Source organism: Solanum stenotomum, chromosome 6 (assembly GCF_019186545.1).
Source record: "Solanum stenotomum isolate F172 chromosome 6, ASM1918654v1, whole genome shotgun sequence".
Taxonomy (NCBI): Eukaryota; Viridiplantae; Streptophyta; class Magnoliopsida; order Solanales; family Solanaceae; genus Solanum; species Solanum stenotomum.
The window spans coordinates 32,814,758-32,827,863 of record NC_064287.1 but is presented as its reverse complement, the minus strand read 5'-3'; the positions used below and the strand labels follow the sequence as shown (position 1 = coordinate 32,827,863).

The 13,106-nt window shown below is 35.8% G+C and overlaps 2 protein-coding genes across 2 annotated transcripts in view; both read right to left on the bottom strand.

Moving 5' to 3' along the window:
* Positions 1-2,987: 2,987 nt before the first annotated feature.
* LOC125868564 (26S proteasome regulatory subunit 8 homolog A-like) lies at positions 2,988-11,895 on the bottom strand. Its single transcript, XM_049549197.1, has 9 exons — positions 11,569-11,895; positions 10,675-10,772; positions 6,111-6,335; positions 5,929-5,991; positions 5,680-5,843; positions 4,224-4,377; positions 4,030-4,128; positions 3,653-3,763; positions 2,988-3,427 (listed from the first exon to the last, which is right to left on the bottom strand). Exons 1-9 carry the CDS (start codon positions 11,762-11,764, stop codon positions 3,245-3,247), a joined length of 1,293 nt encoding a protein of 430 aa, XP_049405154.1. The 5' UTR covers positions 11,765-11,895; the 3' UTR covers positions 2,988-3,244.
* LOC125868565 (26S proteasome regulatory subunit 8 homolog A) overlaps positions 2,988-13,106 on the bottom strand; it is a 63,542-nt gene continuing 53,423 nt past the window's right edge. The window contains exon 9 of the mRNA XM_049549198.1: positions 2,988-3,109. The gene's annotated coding sequence lies outside the window, so the exon portion shown is untranslated. The remainder of the gene's footprint in view (positions 3,110-13,106) is intronic.

The following is a 13,106-nucleotide window of genomic DNA, read 5'->3' as shown; positions in this document are numbered from 1 at the left end:
GAGAAAATTGGGCTAGTTTTTGGGTTATTTGGGATTGGGCTGCTGTTGAATTTGGACTGCTGAAAAGTAAGCAAAAGCCCACAATTGGCCTTAAAAGAGTTAAATGCAAGGTAAGAAAGGGGTTAGATTTGTAATAGGAAAATAGCCACATGATTTGCAATTATGGCCATGAGAATTACGAATTTAGCCAATTGAGTTTAATTAGCAAATTTGACTAAAACTTAAATAAGACGAATTAATAGTAATTAATCAACAAGCTCCTTAATCCTAACGAAATAAAATAATTAACTTAACTATAAACTAAATATTTCAAAAACAAATATAAACTATTATATAACTAAACTAATTAACCAAATATTTAAGTAAAACTAAAATCTTTTTAGGGATGATTTTCGAATATCTATAAAATACATTAATTATATACGTAATTATATAAAACACATATACTGTTTAAAAATTATAAAATAATACAACTATTTAAAATAACTTGAAAACTATATTTTTTTTAAATTTTATAAAACTAATTATTTTAAATCGTTTGAAATTGAAGAAGCTCGATGATTAAAATACAATGTGGAGGTCCAAAATTGGGTGTCAACAATTGTGACTATTTAACTCTCTCTAATTTATGTCTGCAAATTTACGTGTCACTAGGAGCAATAATTGCAGTCTTTCCAATTTCTTATATTTGGGACACGTATTGATGAGGCTTCAACATCTCTTCTATTTTCCATTCTTTAGCACAAGTGGGAGGAATTGCACTGTTCTTTTATTTTATTTTTCCATTCTCTCTCACTTGCATTTTTCATTCATTTCTACTGTAATTTTCAAGCACTCTTTTTGTTATTATTTTTATGTTGCTCTCTTACATATTTACTCTTGTTGTTATTTTTTTATGTTGTTCTCCTATATATTTACTCTTTTTGTTATTTATGTTGTTCTTCCTATATATATTTTTAGAGATATTCTTCATTCGTTTGAACGAGTTTCTATTTAGACATCTAATGTATTTGGTTATGTGTCTTGATAACTTTTTATTCTTCTCTCATTGATAGTTATCTTACCTGTTTTTTATCTTCATCTTGCAATTTAAAAAATTAAGATAATTTGCTATTAGTCATTTTCCAATGTATTTTTTCAAAGAAAAATTATCATCTATATATGTATTATTTGTGTGTCAAGTTAATACTCAACAACTAAAAATATACTAAGGGGTCATCATTTTTAGTTGGTGTTTTTTCTCTTTCTTTATAGTTATACTAGTTATGGAGAGGATTCGTGCCGGATGAAACACGGCGCTTCGAACCATAGACTACTGTTGCTGGAATGAAACAAAGCTTTGGAACAGAATTATGCAAGATTAAACTGGATAGTCAGCTAATCAACTTCATAATTTGAACTTTGACTTGTGCGTTAATTGTGAACTCTGAGTTACTATTGAGCTGTCCCTTGGGAAAACACATGGTGTTTCCTTTTGTACTTCTTTTGATAAGGTAAAATAAAATACTTCCACAAATATTCCTCAAATTTTGAAGTCTAAGATTGTTTTGGAGTTTGATATTGTAAGCTTACTCAAATTGATAAATAAAATCAGTTAAATAATTGCATTTTTTTGGAGCTCCATGTTCACTTTATTTTATTTCTAATTAGTTGAACCATTGCAAATAAAACAAAGATTTTGCCACTGAGGTTGAAAGATAGTTGTCTTAATTAGTTTTATTTTACTTGACATTTTATTTTATCATTTGATTTTCCTGGGGGTTCTGAAGCAAAGAAGACCTCAAATTGTTTTCTTTCTACCACATTGCACTTTCGTTTTGACATGTATTTTTTCAAACACGGCACAATAATAGTAACTATGAAGTTTCAAATGGCTACCACGATATAGTAGCCATATGTTAGCCAATTTCAAAGAACCAAATAACTGTGACATAGTATTCGACTGCATTGCTATTTTGACATATATAAATGGTATGCATGTATTCACGGACGTCTGTGCAATCATCAATGTGTGCATACCAATAAATCAAATAAAATGCTTCCCCTAGGCAATACTTGTGACAATGTATTAACAATTCAGCGACATCTATTACTAACCAATAAATAAGGTTCCACAACTTTCAAATTTTTATTCAAACATATAATTTTATATAAAATACAAATTGATAAATATTGGGCATGTCCGCGCAAGATCACCCATCATCTAATTGTATATATATGGTGTGGTGTATTGCTATTTTTAAAAAAATTTCTTACCTAGACATCCCTCTATTTTTCATTGGCTTGCCCCTTTGATATTTTAAGGGTTGACCATTTTATTTAAAGTCGTATAGTGCTTTTGTAGAGTTAGACTGTGAAGTGGAGAGCCTCTATAGTTACACAACTTAACATGCTAAAGCTTGAAATAGTGTTGAAATATAATACTCTTTTTATTTTAAATTGATTGTCTAATTTAAATTTAGCATGTGGTCAACATAATAGAGAAGGTTTTTTTAATCTCGTAGGATCTTAAATTAGAGATATGTTGAATGTATCAAATGTCCTTTAATCGTGTGGCCTTAATTATGAAAATTTGAAATTAAATAATTAAAAAAAGATGTTCTATTTTTAAACAAACTAAAAAAAAGGTAGGATACAAATTAAAACAAATGAAGTAGGAAATTCAGATACATTCATAGAGAGATTTGTTAGATTCCTGTTCATTTGAAATGGAGTCTCATGTCTCTGTTGTTTTACTATTATCAGTTTATCATTAACAAATTATAATCCGATCTAAACCAATAGTTTTTATTTTATTTAGTTTGATTTTAGAAATTTAAAAAAGACTAAATTGGTTTGAATTTTTTTTTAAAAGCAAAGACTAATCCAAACTGAACCATAAAGATCCCTAGTCACAATTGCGTCATTTAGACATCCCTAGTTTCAAACGTCTTCTTTTGGAACTTAATGTATATCAAACTGTGTTATATAAATTAAAATGGACAGAGTACAAGTACAACTCCTAGGCAGGGCTTTCAAGTTAGAGCCGAAAAAGAAGTACAGCATGTCAATAAACAAGAATACAAGCTAGAAGTCAGAGTGTCAAATACTAAAGCCGCACGGAAAAACACTGAAAATTTTGAATTACAGCTGTAGATGCCCCAAACAGCCAAAGAAAACGAAATAGCTTACTGAGAAACATGAAAATACTAAGGGCAAGTCGTAAGCTCCTGGGGTCAAATAAAAGTTCCAAGAACAATAGTAATTATAGACAATCAACCCAGATGTGTATGCATTTCAGGTCCTTCGTATCGACAATATCATCTACTTCCACAGTCTTCTCAGTCTCTTTCTTCATTACTTTAGCAACAGCCATCTCAAAATCTTCTTGCGTCACATGCACCCTCCTCTCTCTTAGAGCAAACATCCCTGCTTCCGTACATACAGCCTGCAAATAGTTGATAGAAAGAATAGATCAAGAACAAGCAAAAATATAAGATAGCAAGAAATGCCATTTTGTTTCACATCAACTCATGTGGAGGATCAAGGCACAGGTGAGATTAGTTCATCACATTAGATCAGAAGTTTTAACTGAAAAGCTAAATAGGCCACTCAAGATGCACATGAATTTCATTTGCTATAGTATAGCAGAAAGTGCATGCTATCACCATACCTTAAGTTCAGCCCCAGAAGCACCACTCATCTTCTCAGCAATCTTCTTCAAATCAATCCCCCGCATCAGGTTCATCTTCCTCGAATGAATCTTCAAAATGTCCTGACGAGACTGCACAGTGATCAAACGATAAGTTGATTTGGAACAATCATCAGCACATTCTAAAATGATAACTAAAGGAGAAGCAAGAGGTTCAATCGCTGCTATGAGGAAACGGAGAAGGATGACGAGCATAGGTTGCTTCTAGTCAAACACAACGGCTACACTCAGCATAACAATCAACAAGCACAAGCAATCAAAATGAGCGACCCAAGAGTGTCTGAAGTAAAAGAATTGACCAACTTAACCACATATTAAAAACTATATAAAGCACAAACCTCTTCATTGGGATTTGGAAATTCAATCTTCCTGTCTATCCTTCCTGGTCTAAGGAGTGCTTGATCTAGAATATCTATACGGTTTGTGGCCATCAGAACCTGAAGCAAAAGTAAATCTTGTCTCAGCTCCAACCACTCACATCAATAAAGTTGCACCCAAGCAATATACAATTGAAACAGCACACTGAACTTGCCTTGATTTTGTTTGATGCCTCAAATCCATCAAGCTGATTGAGAAGTTCAAGCATTGTCCTCTGCACTTCACTGTCACCATTGCCACTCCCTGATTCCATCCTAGCAGATCCAATGCTGTCTATCTCATCCATAAAAATGATAGAAGCATGTTCCCTGAAGTTAAAACAATGCCAGGGCATTAGCACAAAAGAGAAAAACTTAAACAGGTTGATCCATAGACCATATAACAAAAGGGGAAACATTTGCAGGACGGAACAAGATTCCCCCTCACTCACACACACACACCTTGTGCCTTAATAGAACCATTATTTCTAACAAAGATATAATCAGTCTTAAATTAGGTTAAGGTTGTCAAAAAACTGTCTAAAATGAGAGAGATAGTTGGAGCCATCCCATCCCAATAGAATTTGGAGCTCAATATGAATCTTAGTTTCTTGCAATACTTGTTAAATCAGCTTAATTGATCTCCAACATGACTGGTAACCACCACAATAGGATACCTTCCCTCTTAAACAAAGGTCCCAAGATCGAATCAGGGAGAAACCCATGGTAGGGAACTTCTCCCCTTAACCAAAGGTCACAAGATCAACAAATAGTGCTTCTAGATACTAGAGAGCTAAACAAAAAAGAAACATAACTACAACAGCATACCCAGTGTAATTCCACAAGTGGGGTCTGGTACGCAGACCTTACCCCTACCCTTGTGAGGTAGATAGGCTGTTTTCGATAGAACCAAAAGAAACATGACTAGTAGGCTAGAAATTTGTCGATAGCTTGGGTTGAACGATATCAACTCACCCTCCAAAATTGTAAGCAACAAATGTTACAAGGATTTAACTCCGTGAATTCTGATTCATAGAGAAAAAATTAATATTATAATTAAGAGAACATTGAAGGCATTTGGCAATAGATTCCCAAAAAAATCACTTTATTTGGAATTTATGAAGTTGGAGTTAAAGAACTAGGGAACAAGGTGTGTTTGGTTATGCTATTTGCAAAGAATATTTGGACTAATGTTCATGTTCAAGTGTACTTAAATACAACTTTTAAAGTGAAAAGTCAGTTGGAAACAACTTCAAATTGGATTTTGGTATTTTCATGGCCAAACAATGATTTTCGGATGAAGTGAAATTATTCCGGAAAAAAGTGAATAGTTTTATGGCAGGTTATGACTGTTAACTCACATGGTGATGGAACTTATAAAACATACTTCATACAGTTAGCTTGTCTGCATAAATTGTAAGATCTCAAATCCATCAATATGTCCAGCATCTCCAGGAACTTCATCTAGAATTCTAGATTGATTATGAATTTGTGCACTTTTACATTTCCTTCAGAGATCCAATTCAAGTGTACTTAGCTCAGCACAGTGACCAAGAAATGGCTTCAGAATTGAATTTGAGGTGATAAGATCAGAAATATGCAACTGTCGGGTTCTCAAAATTAAGAACTAACCTGGCCATAACAAAAAGCTCTCTCACCATTCGAGAACCTTCTCCAATATATTTCTGCACTAGTTCGGAACCAGAGACCCTAATGAAGGTACAATCAGTGTGATGTGCAACTGCCCTCGCCAACAATGTCTTCCCAGTTCCTGGAGGTCCATAGAGAAGCACTCCCTGTCATTCATAAAAGAGGATCCCAATCAAGATCATTATTGATGCTAATAATAACTGAAGGTGAATTTCGTAAAACTGAATATACCTTCGGTTGAGCTATTCCAAGAGACTCAAACAACTCAGGATGCTTAATGGGAAGCTCAATAACCTAATGAATAGTAGATCCAAAGTTAAGCAAATTATACGATTACTATGCAAGAAAAGAGACTTGAGTTAACAAGACAGATCAGGAAAACACAGAATAAAAAAAATAGAGAAGATACGTACCTCTTTTATCTCTTTGATCTGCTGATCAAGACCACCAATCATGTCATAAGTGGAATCTGGCACTTTCTCAACTTTCATGAGGTTGACCAATGGATCAACTTTGCTGGGCAAAATTAGATGAAGGACATAGCTATCATTGCGCAGGGCAACTCTAGTTGATGGAGTGATCTTTGTAATGTCAATATTTTTGCCAATATCGACAACATATTTGCCTTCAGGATGAACCTAGAGAATAACACAAAAATGAGTAATGAAAAAAATTGAGAAGAAAAGCATATCAAATAAACTAAAAATACGGTAAGGGAACACACGGTTTCAAATATTTGTACTACAGAATCTTTGTAAATCTAATAACAGCATAATCCAAATGAATTATTTGTATCGCATGCTGCTGAAAAACTAATAGAACTGTTCTCATAGAAAAGGACAAATTGGAACCCATCAAATGCTAAATGAGGATATAATGGACTTGATATCATAAATGGCAACACGTAAGAACAACTTTGTCACGTAAGCTACGGAGTCAAAACTAAAAGACAAGAATGCAAAACTAATAAGACAAGACAAAATTGGTAGATGGAAGTCTAACGGGGTCCATAAAGTATTCAACTGAAGAGGGTGAGCAAAGTAGGCAATCCACCATGGATACGAGCTGAAAGTACAACATTCTACTGAAGCATACGACTAAAAAACGGTATAGTTGACTTTGTATGAAGTCAAGGACATGCGTCTTAGCTTAACTCGTTAGGTTTGGTTATTAGCAGTTGCATATTGCGATAATACTCTGTAAAAGCAATATAACAACAACAAAGCGAATAAATGGAAGTCATATGAAGCTTTTGAGGTTTGTTGATGAATGCAAACACTGAATCCGGTGTTGTTTAAGTGTCCTTAGCTAGAGATTCAGGAACGATTAAATAATTGAATACTATAAGACAAAGATTTGGTGAAAAAGGAAAGCTTGGAGCACAAGGATGTAAATAAATTGTTGTATTTCTTCAAATCAAAATGTCATACAAGTTTTGGGAAGATACTATTTATAGGCTATAGAGGTAAAACATTAACCAATAAGTGTCCTCCACTCAAGCCCTAAAGTACCACGACCAATGGACGTTGACCACGTGGAGATGTCGTTAGTGGTGCCAGCCAATATTCCTCTGTCGTGCTCAAACTATTTGTACGATAATATTTGGTGTATCTGTCCTTGTCCTTTTGGATACATCATCGGGACACGAGTCCTTCTCTACTCATCAAGTCATGCACTTTTGATTTGTTCCCGATGATGGTCATTCTTATATGTTCGGGAACACTTTGAGACCAAATGTTTACGATCTCACCTTGCTTCTCTGGGCCTTCCTTGTTGACGTCATGCATTCTATCCACAATGTCACGTGCTTTAGCTATTTTTACCCAATATAAATAATCACTCTGCTTTTCCATTGTGATGCCAAACATGACGGGAAGAGGAATAATCTTCGTAGATTTCGACAACAAGTCTGACGCGAGGATACTCTGAGTTATGAGAAAAGATGATGTCAGTCCCACTACTTTAAATGCACCTACCATGTGTATTCTGGTTATTGGTACGATGATGGCGCGTTGCCCATGGGCCATGGCAGTAATGACCTCTTTCCATGCACCAATATATTGGGATCTTCATGTTCATTCCAACCTTTCACAATTTCTTCAACCCTTTCTATTATGTATATATATATATACGCATTTTCTCTTGCAAACTTGATCGATCATGCTTCATATCCTAGTTTCGTCAAAATCTTATGTCCAAGGAGTGGCCTAAAGAAGAAAGGAAAAAGGAGTGACGATGTCTTTCCCGGACCTAGTGTTGATAACATCACTCCCAAAACTTATTATTTTTGGGATGATTTCAAAATTTGACCATGCAAGCACATCGGGACAAGAGACAACGGTTAATGATTACACCTCCTTAATGAAACAATGTTATTCTTATTGTTCGGATTGACTATATGTGGACGAACAATAAATTCCAAGCAATTGCTCCTAAAGATTTTGAGAGTATTAATTCCCCGAAAACTGGTTATTCGTTCATCTACACTTATCCATTCTCCATGGGCTTTGGCGACCCTGTAATTGACAAAGTGATCATTTAGCTTTGCCAAACCTTTTGAGTTATGTTTGGTTCAACTAGGGTCGAGGGTTTGGGAAGTTGTCGGGTGTCTTTGGGCCCTGGCTATCGAGACCAAGCAAACCTTCTGATAACCCATTTCTTGTTTTTATGTTCCCCTCGAGTTGCCACTAGGGGTATCGTGACACATGGGCAAAGGGAGGAATTTTTTTATCACGAGCCTAGCAGAAGACCATGACTGGGACTGGATCAACCAATTTGTCGCAATAGCTACCGTAGATCTTACTAGCTTCTCGCTGTCGGAGTCATGAAATTTATCCCATAAGTTCCTATATCTTTGTATGCTCCATTTCGTTTCAATCCCTTCTTGATTTCTTATTGTCATCTTATACAAAAGTATACTATTACAACACCCACTTGGCACCTAGACGTTGTATTCCCTACTAGCAAATGCATTTAGAAGATTCTGAATAACACAGCAGCCGATGATCGAACATAGAGTCAAATAGATGACAATCAAGGATGGAAGGCAAAGAGCCACAATACTCCTCTTTCAACCCCACCCCATATGTCTCACCTTGTCACAGTTCTTTCTTAAGCTATTCTTACGTGTTTCCTTCATGCGCGAACATTACCAAATGTTCTTCTTTCTCGAGAACAATCGGTGATTACTGTTTCTACCGCTGAAATCCATTAGCGCATCGACCGTGTTTATGCAAGTCTTCCCTTTGAAACAGATACTATCGAAGCTGAAGTAGTGGCAGGGTTCAAGTCCTGGCCTCTTAAGAGAAAAAAAGTCAAACAAACCCCTCTTACTACTTGTTGTGGCACAAAATATGTTTATGCTTCAAGGGTAGGTGAGATTATTATTGTGTTTGATTACGAAGGATCTGATACTGAAGAGTTTTCTGAGGATGAAACTCCTCTCCAAAGGAGTGGAGGAATGGTTACCCTACATTGGCTACTGAAGAAGTTCATCGAGTCTTGATAATGCGGTCTTAGTAGGCTCTCATTGTTAACCATCCTTTATCCCTAACAGAATGGATTTGGGTGCTACAGACATCTCTGATCCTTTTGTTCCTATCGCCTTTAACTCTAGCCAAAAGTGAGGCTCCCAAAAATCCAAACCTTCCTATGACTATTTAGAGAGTGACATCAATCAATGCTCTGAGAAAGAAAGCTTTTGGATCAATTCCCAAAAAAATTGATTCCTCTCAAAATCCCTGGTGCAGAGGCCTCGGCAACTTTTGGAGTTCCAATTACTCCATCACCGATTGCTAACACGCACACCCAAGCTTTTGGTGTAGCATTTGAACAACCATAGAGTCTTGTGACCCTTAAGCGCTTGTTGGAACTTACTCCAATAGGTGATTTATGAAAAAGATGAGTTGGCATATAAATGTGAGAAGCTTTGAAGAGCACTCATAACTAAGCCAACTCAACCTGCCACAATGGAAGCCCTAGTTATTTAGGCCTCCAAAGTTGAGTCTATTAAAGCCAAACTTGCTTCGGTTGAAGTAGAGAGATGCCTACAGGCTACAACCGAGAGACTGGTCACCTAACTACCAAGGTGGTTGCTTTGAAAAATGATACAAGACTATCATTAAAAGATTCTTGAGGCTAAATTCAGAGAGTCTGAGCTCGAAGAGGACTGAGTTCTACAAAGATCTCTTGTTGAGAGGGATATGGAGATGGCCGAGGTGTCGATAATGCTCGAAGAGGTATTGTCTCGAGGACTTGTTGCTTTTGAAGAAATGCAAAAGGCTTTAGTGGCTGAGTGGAGTTATGTTTCTACACTGAAATAAAATCTTAAGGCTAAAAAAGCTAAATCTAAGTCTCAAAAGGAACAATTTATGCTTGAACGAGTATGTGATGCTCAGACCATAAAGTTGCAAAATTTAGAGGAAGTAAGGATCGAAACTATGAGTGTTGATGCGAAAATAGATGAAACTCGCTCTTTTGTCGGACGAAATCAATCTGCCTGAGCAGCTACAAAGGAATTCAACACTTCTTTCGAACAAACGATCTCAGGGGCCAATTCGTCTAGTGAGGATTCAATAGTAACTAACATGAAAAGAACTATACAAGTACAACACAAATAAAAGAACTTAGACAATAATGTGAATTGAAGGCTAAAAGGCAAAGGTAGTAACCAATAAGGTACTGACATTTGTACTTGTATAATTACAAATTTAAACTTGCTCTAAAAAAATTGTACATTCCTTTCAAATAGTCCACCATTATTTAGGCATATTATAATTGTATTTTAGATATTTAATTATTTTCAGTCGAATCCCTACACTCGTATCAATACCTAACCCCGTATCCTGAATCTTAAGATCCGACCTCTAGATACGCACACATATTGGACACCCATACCCCAGTAACTTAGCTTACAAATGGGGTAGGAAAATTTAATAAGTAATTCAATGATGACTAAAAAGATGTGGATACACTTACTTTGACTAGAACCTTTGACTTCCCCATTACTTTAACAACTTCACCAACATATGATCCAGGCTCCTGAAGCAATTGTAATTCCTCTTTGAGCATTCTCACTACAAAATAGCCAGTAAGGAGAATTTTATGAGCCCATACAGGATTCAAATTACAATTGAAAAAAAGGAGTAGAAAATGCCATTGGTCATCAAGACACAATTTTAGTACATTCCCCAGCAAGAGTTGAACAAATGTGAGAGAAACATCAAGATCGATTTATTCAAGAAACACTAAAACTTTAAGTAAGTCAACAACATCCCAAAACCGATGAAAACCATGCAAATAAGAATGACCCTATGGTCCATAACAGATGATATGTTTGGGAAGCCAAACCATTACAACCTCTACAGAGTAACTATTTATTTTCCCTTTATCAACATAAGCTTTGATGGTCGGAGTTACCTACTAGTAGAAGATAGTAGGTATTCAATCAAATAGTTGAAGAGTGTGCCAACTGGGTTATTAACCTCATAAAAGGCAAAGAAATGTTGGGTCTATATGTATTCTAACATATTTAAGTAAGAAAATTCATCAATACCACAGAGGAGGAATGGACTTTCTACTCACCTCTCAGGTTGGACTATCATAATGGAACAACAATTTTTTAAGGTGATCGATGGCACAACATTAGTTTCGGTTCTATTATCAATTCAATTCCTCAAGTTCAATATTTTAGCAGCCTTCTCACACTAAGATCTTTGTATCAAAGAAGGGAACTTTACCTCAAAAACTAGACCATAAACAACATGAAAAAGTAGTACATATCCAAGAAACTGATTAAGACTAGGGTTTCACTATAAACGTGAAAAAATGTTTTCTTAAGAAGTTAGGTTTTCCAGATTTAGTTAATCAGACCTTTAGAATTGAGTTCGTTCCGCTGGGCTTCAAGGCGATTAAGATTGTGAGTCTTTATGCGGACTTGGAGATGGAGATCATGGATGTGCTGCATATAGTACTGTCTCAGCCCTTCCCCTTGCTTCGTTGGTTTGGCTGAACAGGCTTCCTCTCTCTCCATATCGCTCCTGCTCTTCTCAACATCAGCTGACGCCATTTTTGCAGATAGGTTTTGAAGAAATCGCAGTGATTTGCGTTGTCCGGACTAATTAGGTTTGGGAGTGGAAGAAAGAAGATAATAGCAGCAGTTGGAAACCCTTTCTCCTATCAGCTTTTGGGCTTTTAAAGATACTTTTCTTGTTGGCAGGGAAAACAATTGTGGCCTTTGTTACTCCAAGCGCGAATCCACCCCCTACCACACCCACCAAACAAAATAAAAAATTTAGAAGTTTGTTTTTGGAAAATATTTGTAAATTTAAAAAAAATATATTTTCCCCCCTACCAGCCTTCCTCCCCCCCCAGTGCCCCCACACAAAAGAAATTTAAAATTTTGTTTTTTTTTTTTTTAAATAATCTCAATTCTAAAGTTAGGTACCTAGTCAGGTGTGGTTGGATTCTAGTTCGAAAGTTGGGGTCGAAATTCCAATTTGAAAAATGAATCTTGGGTCTCGCATCAATTGTTGATTGTCGGTGTTTGATCCTGATTTGGAAGTCGTGTATAGATTCAAATGTCGAAGTCAAAACCCGAATTAATGGATCGTGTTCAAGTTCAGGTGTCAGGGTCAGGTCCTGGGTCGGATATCAAATCTCAATTCGAATATCGCGTCTTAGGGCGAATTTCAGATCTCAGGGGCGAATTTCAGACAGGGTTGTGTCCTAGTTCACGTGTCAGGGTTATGTCCTAGATCGATTATCGAGGTTGGTTTCCCGGTCAAAAATTATTTTCTAATCTCTAGTAAAAAAAAAATATTTTTTTAAAAATATTTTTCATTCACAAACCAAACACTAAAAATTATTTTTCAGAAAATATTTTCTACCCACCAACCAAATAAGAAATAAGTCAGAAGAAATCCACTTGTTTTTCAGAAAAATATTTTCCTTCATACCAAACACACCCTATATCTCGTCTTATATTCCTCTCATTTTATAACATGTTATTAGCTCTAACCTCACAAATTAAAGGTAAGATTAGCTCAACAACCAAGTTGTGGAGGAGGTATATTTCCCTTCTCTACTGCTCGTTGGTTTCTCTGTTATTAGTTTTCATTATTTTTTTTGAGTTATTGACTTTGTGAAGTGATCAAAGCCTTCACTTTTTCTTTATTAATTTAATTTTTTGTCATCACTAAAAAATTACTGTAACGATCCATTTCATTGTTATTAAAAATACCCATGATAAATTTCCAAGTTAGAAATTTTATATATCAAGTTGAGTTTAACTCGGGATCAATCCCGTCTTAGTTAACAAAATTCTCTTAGGAGTGGGAAGAAAGGGGGGGCGCATTGCCTAGGATCGATACAACAGTCTTTTGGTCAACATAGCGGACCATGGGCCGTTG

Coding starts and splice junctions, on each gene's coding strand:
- LOC125868564 (XM_049549197.1), bottom strand. CDS start 11,764: ATGGCGTCAGCTGATGTTGAGAAGAGCAGGAGCGATATGGAGAGAGAG. Junction 6,336..10,674: donor AGTCAAAGGTTCTAGTCAAA/GTAAGTGTATCC, acceptor GTTATTCTCTAG/GTTCATCCTGAAGGCAAATA. Junction 3,764..4,029: donor TTCCAAATCCCAATGAAGAG/GTTTGTGCTTTA, acceptor ATCACTGTGCAG/TCTCGTCAGGACATTTTGAA.